At 46.2% G+C, this 20,186-nt stretch overlaps 1 protein-coding gene across 1 annotated transcript in view; it reads left to right on the top strand.

Annotated features, from left to right (window-relative positions):
- notch3 (notch receptor 3) overlaps nucleotides 1-20,186 on the top strand; it is a 36,564-nt gene that overhangs the window by 10,012 nt on the left and 6,366 nt on the right. The window contains exons 3-24 of the mRNA XM_053612268.1: nucleotides 6,002-6,144; nucleotides 6,500-6,835; nucleotides 8,004-8,126; nucleotides 8,218-8,451; nucleotides 8,533-8,688; nucleotides 8,961-9,146; nucleotides 10,145-10,258; nucleotides 11,868-11,981; nucleotides 14,652-14,885; nucleotides 15,255-15,365; nucleotides 15,477-15,669; nucleotides 15,887-16,032; nucleotides 16,502-16,729; nucleotides 16,809-16,961; nucleotides 17,368-17,596; nucleotides 18,279-18,480; nucleotides 18,573-18,729; nucleotides 18,824-19,008; nucleotides 19,227-19,359; nucleotides 19,439-19,693; nucleotides 19,779-19,891; nucleotides 19,976-20,186. The exon at nucleotides 19,976-20,186 is cut by the window's right edge and continues 310 nt beyond it. Coding sequence (XP_053468243.1) covers nucleotides 6,002-6,144; nucleotides 6,500-6,835; nucleotides 8,004-8,126; nucleotides 8,218-8,451; nucleotides 8,533-8,688; nucleotides 8,961-9,146; nucleotides 10,145-10,258; nucleotides 11,868-11,981; nucleotides 14,652-14,885; nucleotides 15,255-15,365; nucleotides 15,477-15,669; nucleotides 15,887-16,032; nucleotides 16,502-16,729; nucleotides 16,809-16,961; nucleotides 17,368-17,596; nucleotides 18,279-18,480; nucleotides 18,573-18,729; nucleotides 18,824-19,008; nucleotides 19,227-19,359; nucleotides 19,439-19,693; nucleotides 19,779-19,891; nucleotides 19,976-20,186 — 3,956 coding nt within the window. The remainder of the gene's footprint in view (nucleotides 1-6,001; nucleotides 6,145-6,499; nucleotides 6,836-8,003; nucleotides 8,127-8,217; nucleotides 8,452-8,532; nucleotides 8,689-8,960; nucleotides 9,147-10,144; nucleotides 10,259-11,867; nucleotides 11,982-14,651; nucleotides 14,886-15,254; nucleotides 15,366-15,476; nucleotides 15,670-15,886; nucleotides 16,033-16,501; nucleotides 16,730-16,808; nucleotides 16,962-17,367; nucleotides 17,597-18,278; nucleotides 18,481-18,572; nucleotides 18,730-18,823; nucleotides 19,009-19,226; nucleotides 19,360-19,438; nucleotides 19,694-19,778; nucleotides 19,892-19,975) is intronic.

Below are 20,186 nucleotides of genomic sequence, written 5' to 3'. Positions count from 1 at the left end.
TGGGGGAATGAACGATGTAAGAGGCTGTGAGAAGGCTGTACTAGTTCCCAAGCTCTAGAACAGGAAGCAATGACTTCTCCTGACCCCTCTGTTTCGCTTACCCCCTGTCTGGCTCATCATATTGCTTATGTGACCCTATGTGATATTTCACTGGCACAAATGGAAAGCGGGTCCTTTTGTGGGCCTGAGAGACATTATTAACATCAGTAACCCAGTGCTATCTGTTCAGTGATAAACACCAGGATAACGATGGCTTCCGCACAAATCTAATGCACTCAGTCTGAGAGTTGGCCATGCAGGTGCATTGTGGTCAGGTTTTACGATGTGGTGCTGTTTGCTTTGGTGTTTGTTAGACGATGAAGGAGATAAAAGAAGGAACGGCGGCCTTTGTTTGAATCTGTGGGTGATAAAGCTATGTTATTGCTCTTTGGCACTGTGGACTACTGAGTTCCTACTGAGTGCCTGGTCTGAATCAGAGTGAAATTGATACTTATGGGTCATTTTCCATTTTATCTGGTTCGGAAATACATTTGCTGAAGGATCTGTTGGAAGAAACACCAGCAATGTTGGACTGGTTGTTTCAGTCCTGACTTTAGTGATCGTACCTGCCCAAATGGGGGTAAATTCCCAAAATCCAGACTATCTATCTATCTATCTATCTATCTATATATATATATATATCCTGCAAAGACATGGGGTACTGATAAAAAAAAGAGAGATCTTGAGTTCCTTGCGCAACATTGCCTCCAACATTTCTTTTCACTCATTTTTCCAGCATTTGTACGATTGTGTAAATGCAGAGGAACAGGAAATAATAGTTAATGGTGAAAAACTCTTGTTGAGTAACATGAAAATTAAATGTTGTGGTTGAGAAATAAATGATTCATTGAATGGTTTTACAGAGCTACCATTTTAAGAGATCTTTCCCCTGGTTTGTGGTATTTATTGTCAGGCCTGACCATCTCTGAAAGTTCCCAAGGATTTGATCCATTTTGGGTGGTGGGGTAGGGTTTTTGTGGCAAAACACATCGAAGAATGTTTTGGAAGACCTCGACTCCATGGTACATGCGATGTGGTTATGGTTGCCTTGTTAGCAATAGGAGAAATTCTGAGCTACTTTTAGCCTCTCAAACAAAACTTAATTATAAACGCAACAGTATAAGATGTAGCAGAGATCTGTACACTGTCTTGTTTTCTGGTTGTGCATTCAGTGCTTGGTTTTTTTTTTTTTTGGGGGGGGGGGGGGGGTCGGCAGTTCTGCTATCTTGCATCATTATCATTATCAAGTTAAATAACAAAACCACTCCCTTCCAATCTAAGCCTAATCTTTAAAGCAGAGATAAACGTGAGGCAGTGCAGTTTAGGAGAACAAGAAGAAAAGCACAGATTTGAGAACGGACTGGTTGTTGATGCAAGGGGAATGTGTCGCTGGTTCTGTGGATGGGGTAATGTTCTTTTAGTGGTTTGTTGGTGGAAATATCAATCAATAGGCAGGTTGTTCCCATTGTTAGGCCTATTGTTATGGACAAACCTTGGAATTTCTTTGGGAAAACTCACATTCAGTTTCAGTTTTATTGGTTTTGACTGTGATGTCTAATTCAGCCGTGCATACAGAGGGAGAAAATTCGGGTCCTGAAACAGTCCTTATGAAACCCTGTCTCCAAAGCGCACCCCTCCTCTGTCTCTCCCCAGCCATGGGTTACTGTTGCCAGGCTACAGCTGAGGTCTGTTGGTCCGTATAAGAACAGGCCTGAAAGACTGGCTGTTTGGGTCACTGCCCCCTCCCCCTCCCTCCTTACTAACACAATGGGATTCTGACTACTTTAGCTCTTTTATTTGGGCCACAAAATGCCCCCCTACCCCCACTTTGGTTCCTCTATGAGAAAAGGGGGAGTTGGATGGGTGGGTGGGTGGGTGGGTGGATGTGTGGGTGTGAGTGGAGGGGGTTCTTGTTGGCACTGTGGTGTCAGTATGGACTCTTTACAAAGGAATTGTGCTGCTCCCCACTTGTAGAGTTTGGGATGGGGGTTGTGCTATGTGCCAGACATTGTAGCAGACCAGGTTTTGCAAAGAGTTTCTCATATAGGTTTTTTTTTTTTCGTTCTTTCTAATGAATGAATCAGTCATTCCAGCTCGTTTCTTTTTTATAGTTATATGACATTAAAACACACAGAGAGTAACATAAAACCATGTTGCACCATGAGAAGCACCTTCCCTATGCCATGTATGTTTATTGTTTGTGGGTTGCTTGTCTTGAAGTACCTGGGAGTACTGGAATTTTTCCAACAGGAATTCTCCCATGCTCAGTGGCTGGCAGACCATGACCGAACTGAGCTCCTTTTTGTGATGAGCCATCGTGTTTGCGCCTCTCCTCTACAGGTGCCACGACCTTAAGATTCTGTGGACTAACGCTGGTAAGAGTGGTGTTCAGTTACCTGCCCTGTTGACCTCCAGAGCAGGAAAAACAGCATAGAGTTCCCATAAGGAGCTGAGTTGATGAGATTCCCACACATAAATCATTTCATCAGCATCCTTAAAAAAAAAAAAAAACCTTGACTCATCACCTCCCATGCAACTACTTTGATACACTTTATAGTGATATATATATATATATATATATATCATTATTCTGTCATAGGGAAGATATGTTCTTACAGTACATGCGGTGTTGTTTATTTTTCTTTGTACAATAAGTATTATGTTCAAGGCAGCTTTCTTTTACTCTTCCCACCAGCACTCCAAGAGGAGCAGACCAGGTTTGTAAGTCCCAGGTTTGGCACATGTTTATCAAATTTCTCTGATTAAGAGTGCTTATCTAGGATCAACTCCCTCAGTACATACGATCATAGGGTGATGCATTGTGAGACGGAAAAAAAACCGATCCTACACTCAGCACTCTTGCTCCCAGGAGCTTGATAAACATTACCCAGTGTTCGTTTGAGTGTGTGTATTGAGCAATAGTCTGCGCATGGGAGTTACTGTGGTTGTGTTTGTTTTTTCTTTGCATCAATGTCTGAAGTGGTTTGCCTTCTACTCACTCTATCAGATGTCGACCTTAGCTTACTTTTATTGACAGACCAAATATTATCATGGGTATTGTGTTGGGTGTGTACCAGGCACACTCACATGCATGGGGTTGTATCAGAAGAATGCATGAATGTGTGTAAAGTTTATTAAGAAGCCATAACGGTGCTGTTGTTTGGCTCGTAAGCCCTGGAAAACACCAGCTGGAGCTGGGTTGACGGATGTGGACAGATGTGGAGAGATAGGAAGCACTCGGCTGCAGCTGCCGCGAGCTTTCAGGAGTGTTGTGACATGCCGGAATTATCATCTCTGCCAACTCTCTAGACCAGTACCGGACTCGCTTCCTCAGGGGTCAGGGGTCAAGACTTTGAATCTGTCATGTTGGCCGTGGTGCATAACATCCCGCACCTACTGAGAAATGAATAATAATCTGCATTTGATTGACTACAAATTGCTACAGTGGAGACAAACATCTGGAACAGCATCCATTTCTGGAAATGTACGCTATGTTGGGGTACGTTAACAAGACGTTTTTACTCCTGGCTCCATGTTGTAGGAATAGAACGATAGGCATGGCCAAGTTTGAGACAAAAGAATGTGTGTTTTGGCTGCCGTACTACACATGAGGACAAATAACCTATCCTTTCCTGTCCTCCCTCCTGTGGTTGCCTGACCAGTATCTGTACATTCAGTTCATATCCAGAGGCATTCTTCAAGGACCACAATCCAGACACGGATTGTGAATTCACGAATCCCGATACGCCCACATACACGCATTAATGCGTTCTGACACCTAGACTCTGTAAAAGTTCCAACAAATCCGGTATCTGTTTAAAATCCCAAATGCAGCTTTTCAACACCCAATCTATGTCTTCCAAAGAACACTTGTCTCTGCCTTATTTTACGTTTCACAATCTTTTACAGTTTTAAAACAAGAGCTTAACGTTTGGCTTGTTAACGTTCACCAGCCGGGATAATTAGTAAGAGACATACTCTGCATCTTACATGCACACCGGTTAGATCCTCAAAGGGATTGTTGAGAAGAAAGAATTATCGTAAGGACACAGAGGCTTTTCCAGTGGGGTTTTTTTTACAGCGACTGGTCAGATTTTGAAGAGTTGGAGTGTCAGACTGCATGCTTGTAAAGAAACCTCGATGTGCGTCCCCTTCCCCGTCCCTCCAGCCCGTCCTTTGTGCCGAGACCTCTGGTTTCATTTTTCCAGTGACACCAGAAATTCCAGACATAGTTAATTTGCCTCTAAATAAACCCCAGCAAGCCATGACAAATAGCCGAGGGGACGAAGGGTAGGGGCTGATTGGTGGTGTGTCAGACTTGCTCATTCGTCTGTGAGGTTGCTGGGGCAACAGAGATCTGCGATTCGGCGATAGGGTGACTGTTTTCAGAGCAGGAGACTGAGGATTACAGGAAGTATGACATGACATTCCCTCTGTAGCAGACCCTAGACCACTGCCCAGCCATCTCCTCCACAATACTTCGAAGACATTCTAGCCTAAAACAGACACCCCACCCCCTAGCTCCTCAGCCTTGCAAACATTATCATCACAATCAGACTGCTGACCTTTGACATTTGACCTCCCAGCATGTAAGAGGTTTCATAGGGAAGGCAGTGCAATGCTCCATGGGCCTGGAGCGAAGTTGAACGAGGAGGAGGAGGCATAGCCCTCGTAACTGAACAAGAACTCCAGAACTACAGCTCAAACCCTAATCATTGGTCATTTTGGAAGGGCCATCTAGCCAAATGTGGCTTTTTTCCCCCCTTCCATTCATTGCCATGCTGAGGAGAAGAAAAAAATAACACGTCACCACACTTTAGAGCAGTTTTCTTTTTTTATGAGCCAGTCTAGAGCCCCCTAGAGGCCAGATGCCACATAGGTACTGACAAGCCCCCGTCGGAGTCACAAAAAACTACCAATCAGATGAGTACAAGGGGAGGAGCTGCAGGTCACAAAGGAGGCAATAAAGGATGAGATAGCTTGGAGTAAAAAAAGTGGCCTTCCTATAACAGAGAGCCGAGGAAAAGCCATTGTTTTCACTGCCCAGGAGTTTGGTTTACAGTGAAAAGAGAGAGAGCCTGAGGGCGGGAGCGATCAGCCATAACAGGCCTTGTCATCAGCTTCAAACAGCCCGTTTGATGTGGGCGCCCATCCTGTAGCGTGGGCTCCCCGGGTGAGTGTAGGGTTACCCTGCGCACACTAGGCGAACTGGCTCAGACCCCAGAGACGACCTTTAAAACCCAAAAGCCGTTTGTGTGTTATCTCGCCTGTGCAGTTTCAGGTCGCGCTAAGCCGTCTATCAAGATACTATACAACACACAAGGAAAGCCATGGAACACAGAACGGAATGAACCACTGAAAGTTCTTTACAAAGCAGTTTGACCAACATCTAATTTCTATAGCATGTTCTCTTTGGTATTTTGAGTGGCTTCTCTTTTTTATTGAGCAAATAAAGCCTTGTGCTGTATATTAGGCCTTTGTTACATGCTTATCTTGAGAGTAAAGTAGGTAAATCCTGCTGTTAGCTGACTGGCTTGTCTTCGTCTGAGTATGGAAATAGTGTTTGGCTGGACTCTGCAGAAAGAGTAATGATGGTGGAATGGGAGCTGGCATAGACAGAGAGAAATGGTGAAGCTTGGGAATATTGGGGGAATTTGGATAGTGGGTTTGTCTATTTCAGAGAAGAACAAATGATATATTGCATCTGTCCCAGTGCATGCAATTGTCTGTGTGTGTGTGTGTGTGTGTGTGTGTGTGTGTGTGTTTGTCTTGACATGAACCAGTACAGGCAGTATTAATATACAGTCTGAGTTGTGGTAATGAAAAAGCCAGACGGTCTGTGTCAGATCTTGGCAGGACTGTCATTGAGAGGTGGAGCTCCCGACTGCATTAAGAAATGCTGAACGTTTCTTCCTTGTTTGCCAGGTCTCTCATTCCATATTCTTCATGCTCAAACCTTCAGGTGCCGGCCCGGGTACATTGGACCGCTGTGCCAACACCTAGACCCATGCCACCGCTCGCCATGCCATAACGGAGCCGCCTGCAAAAGTCAAGTGGCGAATGGTATACCGCAGTATACCTGTGTATGCCAGAGAGGCTTTAGAGGTAAACCTAAATGGAAGTGTGTGTTTAAGATCATGTTATTTATGCTACGCTGTATTAGACACCATGTTTCCATGCAATGTTTAAGCACCTAAACCCCACCTATCCACTGCATCCATAGCATACGTGCGATTCCCTGTTCTGAGCAAAGTACACAGTTATATTAGAGTGTATTGTAGAACATACTAACAATACACTCTGAGAGGTAATATAATATTCGGCCATCTCCTCCTCCCTTCCTGTATGCATCTCACAGTCTCTTGCTCTTTTGTTGTTTTGTCTTCTTACTCCAGGAATTTGAGAATATCCTTCTAGTATCCGGATGATTAAAGCTTTCTGTCTCACTATGTATGCATAGGTCAGGACTGCTCTCTGATTGATGCCTGCGCCACAAGCCCATGTGCTAACGGTGCCCGCTGCACCAACTGGAATAACCACTACAACTGTTCGTGCCCACCCGGCTTCCAGGGCAAGAACTGCCGGAACGACATCGACGAGTGCCGCAAGCCAGGAAAGTGCCTGAACGGAGGCATGTGTGTGAACACACACGGCTCGTTTCGCTGCGAGTGTCTTCCTGGCTACAGCGGGCGCACGTGTGAGGTGCTTACTCAGCCCTGCGCGCCATCTCAGTGCCTCAACGGGGGGACCTGCCATCAAACTGGGGACCACACTTATGAATGCGCTTGCCTGCCAGGTACATACGAATGAACACGCATATACACTCCCACGACCGCATTCCCACACTCATGAACATCCTTAGCCTCTGGGCTCCCGTGACGATTTTCCCAAACATTGCCGCTGCTATAGGACGCGTATGGGTCAAATGTCTTCCTCATATAAATAGCTTTGAGAAAGGAGCGAGGGAGAGAGAAGAAAGTAGGGGGTGGGCGGTGTGAGGAGAAGCAAGGCTGCTTGACATCAGGGAGGAATTTAGTTTATGGCCCTCTTGCGATCCCTCTAGGGAGCAGGCAGGAAATGGCCCTTGCCAGAGAGGAAGTCATTGAAAATGTGAGCGAATCTAAAACAAGCAAATTTAGCAGGGAGGGTGGCCCTCGCTCGGGCCAGCCTGATGCTACTGTGGGAACTGCCAGGAGAGAGTGTAAACACTCCAACACCCACTAGACCTTTTAATGTCCTGGCTAGTCATCGTTGTAGAGTCTGAGTGAGTCAGAGTTATAAGGTGTGACCTATTGGAGGGCAAAATGTAACATATATCACATCACGGTACTCGAAGACTGCTTACATTTTGAAGTAGTGATGATTTACACACGATTGTAGAAGGTTGCACCACAGCCAGTAAGAATTTAAGGATCTGTTCTATAGTACAGTATAGAAGTGGCATATGTCATTATTTTGTACGGAGCGTTTATCAATAGACATTTTCACAAAGCAACTTTACAGAAGTCCCTAATGAGCCGGCCAGAGGCAACAGTGGGAAAGGAAAAGAATTCCTCAGACGGCATGAGGAAGAAAGCGTGAGAGAAACCAGACTCAAAAGGAAACCTGTTCTCTTTTGAGTGACACCTAATAATAGGATTACAAATGATTACTCTTCTACTACTGTATACTATAACGTCAAACAGTACTAAGTGTGTTGAGAGGATCGTTATCCCAGATCCATGGGACCCATAATACTTGACATAACTATGAAATTTGCAGAAAGGCCATAATATAGGTCTGGAAGGAAAGAAAAGAAAACATTCAGTACAAAATTATATATTAACATTCAATCAGCTACATGTTCTTGTGAGTACCAGTACCAGAGAGTCAGTACTAATGTATTGTGGTGTAATGTATTACAGTATTGCTGTTTTATCATGTCGTATCTCTCTTACTGATCTGGAGTTGTTTATGGCTTCTAGGATTCAGTGGCCTTAACTGTGAGGTCAATGTGGATGACTGTCCTGGCCACAAGTGCATGAATGGTGGGATTTGTGTAGATGGAGTCAACACCTACAACTGCCAGTGCCCACCTGAGTGGACAGGTATTTGACTTTGTACGCACAGTAAGACCTGTGTATACCAGATTTGGGATCTTTTCCCAGGTGTGATAACCCTGTGTGTTTGCGCCGTCAGGTCAGTACTGTGCCGAGGACGTAAACGAGTGCTTGATGCAGCCGAACGCCTGCCACAACGGTGGCACGTGCTTCAACACCAATGGCGGCCACACGTGTGTGTGTGTGAACGGATGGACCGGCAACGACTGCAGCGAGAACATCGACGACTGCGCCACTGCCGTGTGCTTTAACGGAGCTACGTGTCATGACCGTGTGGCGTCTTTCTTCTGCGAGTGTCCAGTGGGCAAAACTGGTATGGTTCCCTACACACACAGTCCATTGTACCCTTCATTTCACTGTTTTGGTTCTGAAGTATTCTGATTTCTGACTGCAGGTCTGCTGTGCCACCTGGATGATGCCTGCGTCAGTAACCCCTGCAACGAAGGTGCCGTGTGCGACACCAACCCTCTGAATGGCCGTGCCATCTGCACATGTCCGGCCGGCTTTGTCGGTGGAGCGTGTAACCAGGACATGGATGAGTGTTCCATCGGTACGTTTACCCTCACTCTACCACTATTCAATTCGGTGTGCTTTATTCGCAAGACAAACAATGACACATTTTGTAAACGAAAGAAAAGGATGCAGCGAGCGATGCATTCTAGTTGAATTAGTCATTTCACGGTTCAAAATTTTCATGTACGGTATGAAAATATCATGTAGTACCGGGGGAAACGTTTAACTGCAGAGCCTGCAGCGCTACCTAGCTAAGTTAGGTACTCTTCTTTGGATTTCTTGAAATGAAAATGGAAACTATATTTTCAGGTGCCAACCCATGCGAGCACTTTGGAAAGTGTGTGAATACAGAGGGATCGTTCCAGTGCCAGTGTGGACGTGGCTACACCGGCCCTCGCTGTGAGATTGACATCAACGAGTGTCTGTCCATGCCCTGCCAGAATGACGCCACCTGCCTCGACCGCATCGGACAGTTCTCCTGTATCTGCATGCCCGGTATGCCCAGAGACTTCGCGTCACATGCTCCAGAGCAGGCTTGATGTTGCACTATCACAACACTGTACAATCAGCAGTCACCAGAGTCATGAAGGAGCAACGAGTAATGCTTAGCATGTATTACATAATAACCTCTTTTGGAAAGTAAGCCGTGGGGGCTCTTGACCGTACGTTCGAGCCGTAACGGCATGTAAAAATCATGGGATAACAGACTGACACTCTTGCTTCCAACACACACGACTGCAGACCCACACACTCTTAAAGTCCCATGCCCAGCCATTACGTTCATCCTGTGGTCTTTAGGAATATACAAATGAGGGCTGGGAGTGTGAGGTCTATAGGGCTAGCGGAGTCGAGCGGGGGAGGAGAGTGTGCTGCATGATAATGAGCAGTGGAGTGGTGGGAATGAACGGCAACAATAGGGCTTCTCTGTGCTACTCTCCGTGCCCCTCGTGCACACAGAGAGAGAGCAAACTTTTTCCCATCGCTTTTTCCCCCAACCCCCACCTCCTACCCACTCTCCCCAAAAAAAAAAAACCTCCTTTCATTTCCACAGACACCTCTTGCTCTCCTGCGTCCTCATCGTCAGCTGGTTCTGATTCTATGCTCTGGCTACTGGGTTCTCCTTCGTTCATGTTTGTAAAAGACAACACGGCTAATGGCTAACGGCATGATGATGATAACCAGGTGACATGCTTTCCGAACCTCTTCGCACCGCTTATGACCTGCTTCAGCTTCCACAATCCATAATCTTTATGGAGGCCTATGCAGGTCATAGACGTTGTAAAGTGGTTCGGTTCACTAGAGAAGCTTTGTACTTTGTGTACAGCCATCACTCATAACCCTTAAAACCTCATTTTAAGTGTAGGAGAAGGCCAGAATAATCATGAGATGGGGTGGTCAGAAGGCTCCTGAGGGTCTGGATGTGGATGTTGTTTAAAAACCCTGAAATTATGGCGGTGTGGGTAATGAGGTTTTTCTGTTTCTGTTTTGGTCAGGCTACGCTGGAACACACTGCGAGGTAGATATAGACGAGTGCGAGAGCAATCCCTGCGTAAACGACGGCATCTGCAGAGACCTGGTCAACGGTTTCACCTGCAAATGCCAGCCAGGTAAGAGCACACCCTTTTCCCAAAGTGCCACTTGTGGAATGTATAAGTCGATTAATATTAGACTGATGGAGCGTCTTGAGCCGGCCTGATGGTGCTCTGCGTAATTACTCATAAGAGCGAGGCCTTCAGGGGCAGCAGGACTGCGTGCCGGAACAAAGGCACCATTGTGCCCCCCTCCTCCCTCCTCTGCCCCCACTCATCTATAGGACAGAAGAAGGGGATGGCAGTCTCTCCTCCTCTCTCTCTCTCTCTCTCTCTCTCTCTCTATGGTTTTTTAGAGGATAAGAGGGGGAACAGCAGTCCTGCTAATGAGATTCTTTTCCAGGTCCGCAATTTACATCTGGGGCAGACAACCCCCCCGTTGCACCCCCCATCTAGCTATTGAGTCGGTGGAGTTTGTGTGAGTACTGGGTTAGGACGTGGAAGGGGGTGGGGGGGGGGTTGTTTCTGGCGCATGAAGAAAACAATTTTAGTGACCCAACCCGCACCCTCCCTTTTTTCTAACCTCCTGCCCTAAGCATCAGCACAGATCCCATCAAAACACTGTTAATCAACATGGGTGCATTCTGCAGATGCAAAAATGGACATTTCCATGGGGCCCCAGCCTATAGGTTGCACTTACTCACCCCACGCATGTTTTCCCAGCCTATGAATGCCAGCAAGTGATTAAAGCTCAGTGCATATCCATAGCCACACCATTCTTAGGAACGGCAAAGTGATTACTGCAACACTATGAGCCCACTGCAAACAGTGTTCTAGCTGGCATCTTTATTAGTATATGGCTGTGCATAAATTCCACCTATTTAAATTGAGTTACTTTTGATGTGAGAGCAGAAAGAGAACAAAAGCAGGTGGATTTGGTGTCCTGCCTTGTGCTAACATCGTAAAAACAGCACTGTGTGTGTCGTCTCCAGGCAATCGAGATTTGTCTAGGCATCTGGATCAGTACCAGAATCGGTGTAAAGGTTATAGCGGAACAAAAACGTTTTCTGTAAAGCATGGGGCGAAATAGAAAGGGCATATCGTGAATTAAATAACAAGAAAATAATTACTAGAATGAAACTGACATTGTCCTTGTTTTATTTGATGCTCTGAAACCAGATGTAGAAACTTAGCTAAAAATTGCTGGGAAAGCACTAATAATTAGAGAGAGTTCCTTACTTTTCAGACGTGGTTTAGTGAAATAGATGTGTCCTGCATTTAGAGCATATCTACTGTCTTTGTTTAAAAAAAAAATTGTATTGACCATCCTGCTCTTTGCCCTACTATCTGTTTACTGTTATCTGCATATTGAAAACAAAATGAAATTCTGAACTGTGTTCTTCAGTTCCCATGTGAAGGATTTTGAGAGTTTGGGATTGTAAATTTGACCCCCTAAAGACGGGGAAATTCACATCTCGGTTTTGGACAGCTACTTGTCCAGACTCTTAACCAAACCCACACTTTGTTAACTACAAAACATTTCAGAGCCACAGCCTGTGATTTACGCATTGTCCAAGCAGTCGAGACCTAGGCCAGGCACCTCTGCCCTCTGTAGCCGAGCGTAGCGTGTACACTTGTCCTCCTCTGCCTCACTGTGACCTCTGACCTCTGTGTTTGCCTGTCCCAGGCTTCACTGGCACCATGTGCCAGATCGACATTGACGAGTGTGCCAGCACACCTTGCCAGAACGGAGCCAAGTGCATCGACAGGCCCAACGGTTACGAGTGCCGCTGTGCTGAAGGTAAGTGTGTGTGTGAGTGTCTGTGTGCTGAGCGTGGACATATACTTGAGAATATCAGGGTTGATATTGGTTCCATGCACCTGTGGCTGGCAATGATATTGAGTCTGATCTCAAGGTCAGACATTATGCACCCATGATCGGACCGACAGCAGGCTCTTAATCCCGCTCATCCCCCCGCTGCACCCTGGGATCACAGGGTCACTCAGGGCCAGCAGCTGCTGAGGATGGGGGGTTACGCACGGCCTTCACCTCGACATCTGTTCATCTGCACCCTACAATAACATAGCGACACAGTGCCGTATGGCACGGCCCAAACGCTCAGGACCATCTGAAGGAATGTGGGGTCTGGATTTCCTACATACACCATATCCTCAATGAGGTCATGTGGGAATTTGTACAGAACAGGGATGTCCGAACCAATTTCAGTGGATGAGATCTAGTCAGATATTTTACCTTTGGTCACGTAAATCTGTCTAAACACAGGATTCTTAAACTGTTCAAACCAGCTGAACTTGTAGCTTGATGTAGAAAAGGATGTGCAAATAAATACATGGTCACTATATAATGCTGTAATTTTCACATAGTTTGTTTAAATTATGCATAAATATTTTCAACTTGTTTCATTACGTAAAAATGATTTATGTGTAATAGGCCAATATGTATATCCACTGCGTTGTACCTTATATAGTGAGCATACTGAAAAGGAAGTCATATAGGTTGTAGCCTAAGAACCTAAATATACTTATAATATTGCGCAAGGAAGCGACAGTTTTAATTTATGACTTAAATGCAGTGTAGTACTACTGCTAATGTTTGTTTAGTCTGAAAACGAAATATTTTATTTAATTAAACCGCAAAAGCATCATTTTTTTTCGTTAAATCGTTGAATTACTTTGTTATTACATCACCACAACATTGTTTTAGATGTTCACCTGTAAACACATTTTATATATTCTTATATATTAATTCGAACACATTATAAATTAAACCGTATGTATGGTGTCTAAGCGTAGCAGCTGCTTGGTATTCTGCTGGCTCGTGTTCCTGTTCTGGGCCGTCCCGTTTTGCAGGGGTGCGAGGTATTGTCGCTGTGCTCTACGGTACAAAAGCAGTTCTGTGAAGCCTGTGAAAGCCTCGCTCTCTCTCTCTCTCATTCTGTCGCTCTGTCTCTCACCCTTGGCTCCTTGCTCTTGCCGCTGCCTGACAACCTGTTGGCATGGAAACCACAGGAACCCGGGCGCCGCACTGTAGGACCTTTCACCAGACAGAGTGAGAGAGAAAGAAAAAAGGAAACGGGGGAAAGTAGAAAGGAACTTTGGAGAGAGAGAGAGAAAAAAGGCAGGGGGGCGGGGGATACAGAGAATGAGGAAAAAGATTGGAAGTTTTTGGAGTTAAAAAAAAAAAGAATCTGGGAAAGAAGTAAAGGGGCGAGTGAAAGAAAGGAAGTCTTCACACTGTAGACCAAACTGTGAATAGCAACCACTGAATCGCTGAGGCAGTGCATGAAAACGCAGTACTACAGCAAGAAAAAGGGGAGACCAGAGCCTAAGACATCTAGTCCCATAGAAACGCTGGAGATGAGGTCACGTCTGAGTCGCCTCAGCCAGTCACCACAGATCTCAGAGGAAATCCACCCTGACGTACAGCCACAAAGCCCTGAAACAGCCAGAAACGGCTGGAGTGCAAATCTGATAGGCTACCTCAACCACGGACAGATCATACGTTAGCCATTTTTATTAGCGAGTAACTGAATGCTCTGCAGTGTTTCCCCAGTCTCTTGTTTCGGTTGGCAAGATATTCCTGAAATATACAGTATGTGACAGTATATTTTAGCCAGCTTGGCTAAATGAATGCATGTTTGTGTCTTTTAACTTCCTGTGCTAAGAAAAGAAAAATCTGTGTAGATTCTATCCGTTTCTTGATAGCTAGCAAGGACAGTAAAATGACGTTATGTAAGCTAGCTAGCAAAACAAATGGACTTAGCAGGATTTAACTGAATAAACTAGCTAGCTAGCTTGCAACATTACCTAGCCTATAGCGATAGTAGGTAATATAATTGTAGCCAAATGAATCAGTGACAAGCTAGTTAGCTAGTTAAATGCAGTAATGAAAACTGATGATAATATACAGTAATTATAATTTATAATGTATAATTACTGAATATTATCGTCAGTTTTCATTACTGGTGACAGAATATTTCGCCAACTTTTTCTCTTTTTTTATAGATCTGTGATGTCTTGAAAGCTGACAAGGAAAATAAGATGGCATTGTGCAAGCTAGCTAGAAAAAATGGACCTAGCATGATTCGATTTTTTTTTTTAATGGTAGCTAGCACGTCTAAAATGTGGTAGCTAAAACAATGTAGCTCAAATAAATGTATGAACTAGTTAGCTAGTTAAATACATTAATACAGACTGATGTTAATAAAAATTATACTTACAGGCATTTGTCTGTATTTAAAAAAACATCTAACTGGCTAGCAACATTAACTATAAGGCTATAAAAGTAGCTAATATAATTGTACGATGAGCTATTTAAATTCAGTAATACAGAACGCTGTTATCATTTATTCGACTCAATGGATTAATGCCTTTAACTAAGCTAGCTAGCTGTTCGTTTTAACTAGCATGTCCGTGCTCTGTAGACTGACTGCTCAAAATGTCTCTCCAGGGTTCGAGGGTAGACTCTGTGAAAGCAACATCGATAACTGCCAGCCCGACCCGTGCCACCACGGCACCTGCATAGACGGCATCGCCAGCTACACCTGTAACTGCGTGCCAGGCTACACGGGCTACCGGTGTGAGAACCAACTCAATGAGTGCCATAGTAACCCCTGTCAAAACGGCGGCAAGTGCGTGGACCTGGTCAACAAATACATCTGCCAGTGCCAGCACGGGACCTCAGGTAGGGGAAAGCACTTAAAGCTGAAGTGTATATGGAAAATACATTCTGATTTCTGATTGGCTAGGAGACAGCATTGAAAAAGTCATGCGTTTTACCTGTAGACAACCTTGAATAAAATATTCGGTTTTGAGTAAGCAAACACCGTGTTTTTAAAATCCTCAGCCCGTGGTTTTAGAAAGCTGGCACCTGCCAGTGTCCCTATATCTGAAAATAACACGGCATATCATAGTCATAGTGTCTTTCACCCTCTCCTACTCGGGACACTTCCGTGGTTGTTATCACTTACTTATCAGCTCTAATCAATCTTTTTTTTTACTGCAGCTATCTGTCTTGTAAACAGTATTATTGCATAATAATATTTGCATACAGGCACCAATTGTGAAATCAACTTTGATGACTGCGCCAGCAGCCCATGTGACTACGGCATCTGCAAGGACGGCATAAACCGTTACGACTGTGTGTGCAAACCTGGCTTCACTGGTAAGCCATCGATTCTCATCAAAGAAATAAATCTACAAAGGTTTTTTACTCCGTTACGACTCTTGTCACAAATGAGAAATATGAGGACTCTTTCTCTTTCCCCCCCTTCAGGTCCAAAGTGTAACGTGGAGGTGGACGAGTGCTCGTCGAACCCGTGTCGTAACGGAGGCACCTGCGTGGACGAGGAGAACGGGTTCCGCTGTCTTTGTCCTGCCGGTTTTCATGAGCCTTACTGCTACTCTCATGTGGACGTGTGCAGCAACAGCCCGTGCGTGCATGGAAACTGCAGAGAAGATCCCAACGGGTACCAACCAGCCTATATTTATATGACTTACCTTTGCGTACTACTGCTCTCTTTTTATTCGGTACTGCTTGTCAGCTTGTTCGTTTTCAATTTATTAGCCTATTTGTTAGAATTGCCTTGCAAACCCTGTATCAGTGCCTCATACAATTTAACAATGACTTCATGCGGACATGTTGCTAGAGTAAACGTGACTCCAAATGTCGCTTGTGTCCTGCAGGTATCGCTGTGATTGTGAGCCTGGATGGACGGGAAAGAACTGTGATCTGGACCGTAACGACTGTGTGCCCAGCCCGTGTCAGAACACCGGCACCTGCATTGACCAGCTCAACGGTTTCACCTGTAAATGTCGTCAGGGCTTCAGAGGTGAGCGCGTGAATGTGCGTCTATTAAATTCGACAGGAAACGGAAATCATAATGCCCGTTTTCTTCGCGAGACAGCTAGATTTTGGATTTGACGGCATTGAGAAAAACGATAAATTATTACATGATATTATTTTTCCTTATTTGTGCATGCATGATGACATTTTAAAGCTTGCAGAAGTTTATTCTTGAAGTTTATTCTTATTTTTGAAGGAGTATTTCCTTTGACGTAATCGTGTATTAAATAGTTCAGTCTTTCCAAGAAAACTTAGCCTCTGAACTCAGACAGCCTGCTTTGTGAATACAAAAGGCCCCTAGGATCCCGTGTGAATCCTATTAGCGCAGAGGGATTAAAATGTCTGCTTGTGACTGCACTGAAGAGCTGACCCATATCGCCTCCTGCTGGACAGTTCGGCGAACTGCATGTGGATGTGAATTTTATAACAACCTCCCTTGTCCTTATCCTTCATAGGTAATCTGTGTCAGGAAAACATAAACGAGTGTGCGTCCAGCCCCTGTCTGAATCACGGAACCTGTGTGGACGGCATGGCGAGTTTCACCTGTCGGTGCGAGCCACCCTACAGCGGACCCACTTGTGCCGAGGAGCCATGCGAGCCCAACCCGTGTGCCAACAACGCTGCATGCGTTCACTCCCTCGACTACCTGGGCTTCAAGTGCACCTGCCCACCCGGATGGCAAGGTGAGTCTGATGAGCAATTATCATGTTGTAGAGTTTCCCTCCCGCAGGAAGTTTGCTCATTTGCGTCTTGCCTCCACAGGCCAGCTGTGTAACGTTGATGTGAACGAGTGCAGCTCTAACCCATGCAAGAACCGTGGCACCTGTACCAACACGCTCGGAGGATACGTGTGCTCCTGCCGCAACGGCTACACGGGACCTAACTGCGAAACCGACATCAACGACTGTCTCCCGAGTGAGTCATCGATATCTGCAGGGTATCTCTGGGAGTGTTCTTAACGCAGATTAGCTTAGTTTAGCTGCTTGGTCACACCTGAGTCATGAGTTTCGGAGGAAAGCAAGGAAGGTTTAAGTGTGCTCAGATTTGGTTTCGACACACTGCTGTTAGTTACTAAGCATTTTTGCTCTGCACATTAAAAAAAAAGTACTGTTTGAATAGGAGCACACTCAGCATGTGTGAGATTATTCATCATTACAGTATACATATATTATATAGTATACAGTATACATATATTATACAGGTGTAGAAAAGTGAACTGAGTGTGTTGAGCAGACTGTGAATACGAGGCCACAGGACAGTCAATATGGTCACAGCAGCAGCTGACTTCTTTCTGTCCATCCATCCATCCATCCATCCGCAGATCCATGTCTCAGCGGAGGCTCCTGCACGGACGGCATTAACACCTTCTACTGCACCTGCCTGCCCGGCTTCACGGGGCCACGGTGCGCCATCGAGGTAAACGAGTGCCAGAGCTCTCCCTGCAAGAACGGAGGCACTTGCACCGACTATGTCAACAGCTACACCTGCGCCTGCAAGCCGGGTTTCACCGGCCTCCACTGCGAGACCAACATACCCGAATGCACCGAGAGGTGGGAGGAGCTTAACATAACATAAGCCTGTTAATAGTTTACATCGGAGGTTCTCAACCTTTTGTAACCAAAGCCCCCACAAGCCTCCCCTATCATGTAGCGTGTATATATATATACACACACAAACTTTTCATAACTTTTATGATTTTTTTAAAAATAACTTTTATGACTTTTATAAAACTACATAACGGACAGGTATGGAACTTGAATGATCAAAAATGTTTCTGAACACTATAACTAGTTTGAACAAGAGAACTAGGCTGTAATAAAGTGGACTATTTTACATGTAAAACATGTTGCATTCCATTCGTCTTGCTTTCTAAAAACATTGGCATACGCATGATGTAAATTGGGACGAAGGGCGCGTCTCGTTATCCATGACATTGTTAAGTCTCCGGCTCTCGGCCGCTCACTGAACAGAGCAGACGCAGAGAGAGGTGAGAGTGCAGCGGGAAAGCAAGACCTCGCGCTTGCAGGACAGTACTGGCGACATTTGGAAAGTCGCTAAGTTTTGTCCAAAAAGTCGCTAGATTTGTCGCCCCCCCGGTTGAGAACCACTGGTTTACATGAAGCGCAAGTTACCCAGTGTAGATTTGAAATCTCATGAATACAGAAAGGAAGGAAGGAAGGAAGGAAGGCAAGACATGTGACTGATCTGCTCTGGTTCATGTGTGTCCTGCAGTTCTTGCTTTAACGGTGGAACGTGTGTGGACAAGATCAACGGCTTCTCCTGCACATGCCGCTCGGGGTTCACCGGCGACCACTGCCAGTACGAGGTGAACGAATGCGACTCGCAGCCCTGCCTCAACGGAGGAGCTTGTCACGATGGCGTGAAGACGTTCCGCTGCTCCTGCTCCAAAGGATACACCGGCAACCGCTGTCAGGTACGCACACTGCAATCCTACTGCAGAACAGATCATTTAGCTTTTTTTTCCGGTACCCGTTTGTTAAAGATGTTTTGACGGTTGCTGTGCAGGTGCCCGTGGACTGGTGTAGGCGCTCGAACCCGTGCCAGAACGGTGGCCGGTGCAGACCCAAGGATGGCTCGTTCACCTGCGACTGTGTGGGAAGCTGGTCCGGACGCTACTGTGACGTCCCGGGAGTTTCCTGCGAGGTGGCGGCTTTCCAAAGAGGTATAAGTGAATGCACGTGATCCACACTTGTCGTCGTTACTTCGACGTGTCCGTGTCGTTCGCTGCATTCCCGTTTTTTCATTCTGCGCTGCAGGTCTTCAGACGGACGAGCTTTGCGATCATGGCGGTCACTGTGTTAACGCAGGGAGCACACACTACTGCAAGTGTCCGGCTGATTACACGGGCAGCTACTGCGAGAGTCAGGTGGACCACTGTGAGGACAAACCCTGCCTCAATGGTGCCACCTGCAGGGGCTACGTCGGAGGATACACGTGTGACGTGAGTGGCTTGATCAAATGGTCGAACTGTCTAGTTTGCGCCACACTAACTAGCTCGCTAGCAATTCATTCGGACGTTCGGCTAGCAAAGCACGTTCCCGGTGTATGAAGCTTTACGTGTGCGTTGGAGTTAACACTGCTAAACCTGTCATCTTTTTCATATTCGGTATGTCGATTCGGTTTATGTGTTCGCTCACTCGCTACGTTGGAAAATGTCAGTGTTTGCCAGGGTACGATGGACAGAACTGCGAGAGGGAGATCAACGAGTGCCGGTCTCACCCGTGTCAGAACGGAGGAACCTGCATCGACCTGGTGGGCCACTACATCTGCTCCTGCCCTCCTGGCACACGGGGTAGGTCTAATCCTGCTTGTTTCACGTCAGCATCAGTTAGCGCTCCAGTGCGCACGCTAACGTTACATCCTCTACCCAGGCGTCCTGTGTGAGATAAACGAGGACGACTGTGCCACGCCTACATGGTCCCGTGGCACCCCGAAGTGCCAGAACAACGGCACCTGTGTAGACCGGGTGGGTGGATACCGCTGTAACTGTCCTCCTGGGTTCACCGGAGAGCGATGTGAAGGAGACATCAACGAGTGCCGCTCGAACCCTTGCAACCCGGCCAACAGCCTGGACTGCATCCAGCTGCCGAATGATTACCAGTGCGTCTGCAAGCCCGGATTCACAGGTGAGATGGGACGCGATCGGTCTTGTGGATGGGTGTGTTAGTTAGTTAAATCTTTAATAAGTATGGTTGTACTTGTATGTGGCAGGTCAAGGATGTCAGAACAGGTTCGGCGTGTGCGATTTGCAGCCTTGCAAGAACGGCGGAGTGTGCTCGGTGTCCAGCGGCTCTCCGGTAGGATACAGTTGCACCTGTCAGCTGGTGAGCATCCGTCCTCGACCTCTTCCTCTTCCTCTTCCTCGTCGTCATTAGAATAAATCTTTGAACGCTGTTTCTCCGTTCCAGGGCTACACCGGATTGAACTGCGAACGCAGCATGTCCTGCCGTGAGCTATCTTGCTATAACGGCGGTAGCTGTACGCTGACACCGCGTGGCGCACGCTGCTCGTGCCCACAAGGCTACGTGGGCACACAGTGCCAGGAGCGTGCTAACGAGAGCTGCTTGTCCAAGCCGTGTCGGAACGGTGGCGTGTGCAGAGAGGAGGTTTCCTTCCCCT

This window comes from Ictalurus furcatus, chromosome 24, assembly GCF_023375685.1.
Source record: "Ictalurus furcatus strain D&B chromosome 24, Billie_1.0, whole genome shotgun sequence".
Classification (NCBI taxonomy): Eukaryota; Metazoa; Chordata; class Actinopteri; order Siluriformes; family Ictaluridae; genus Ictalurus; species Ictalurus furcatus.
This window is presented reverse-complemented; position numbering and strand designations above follow the sequence as displayed.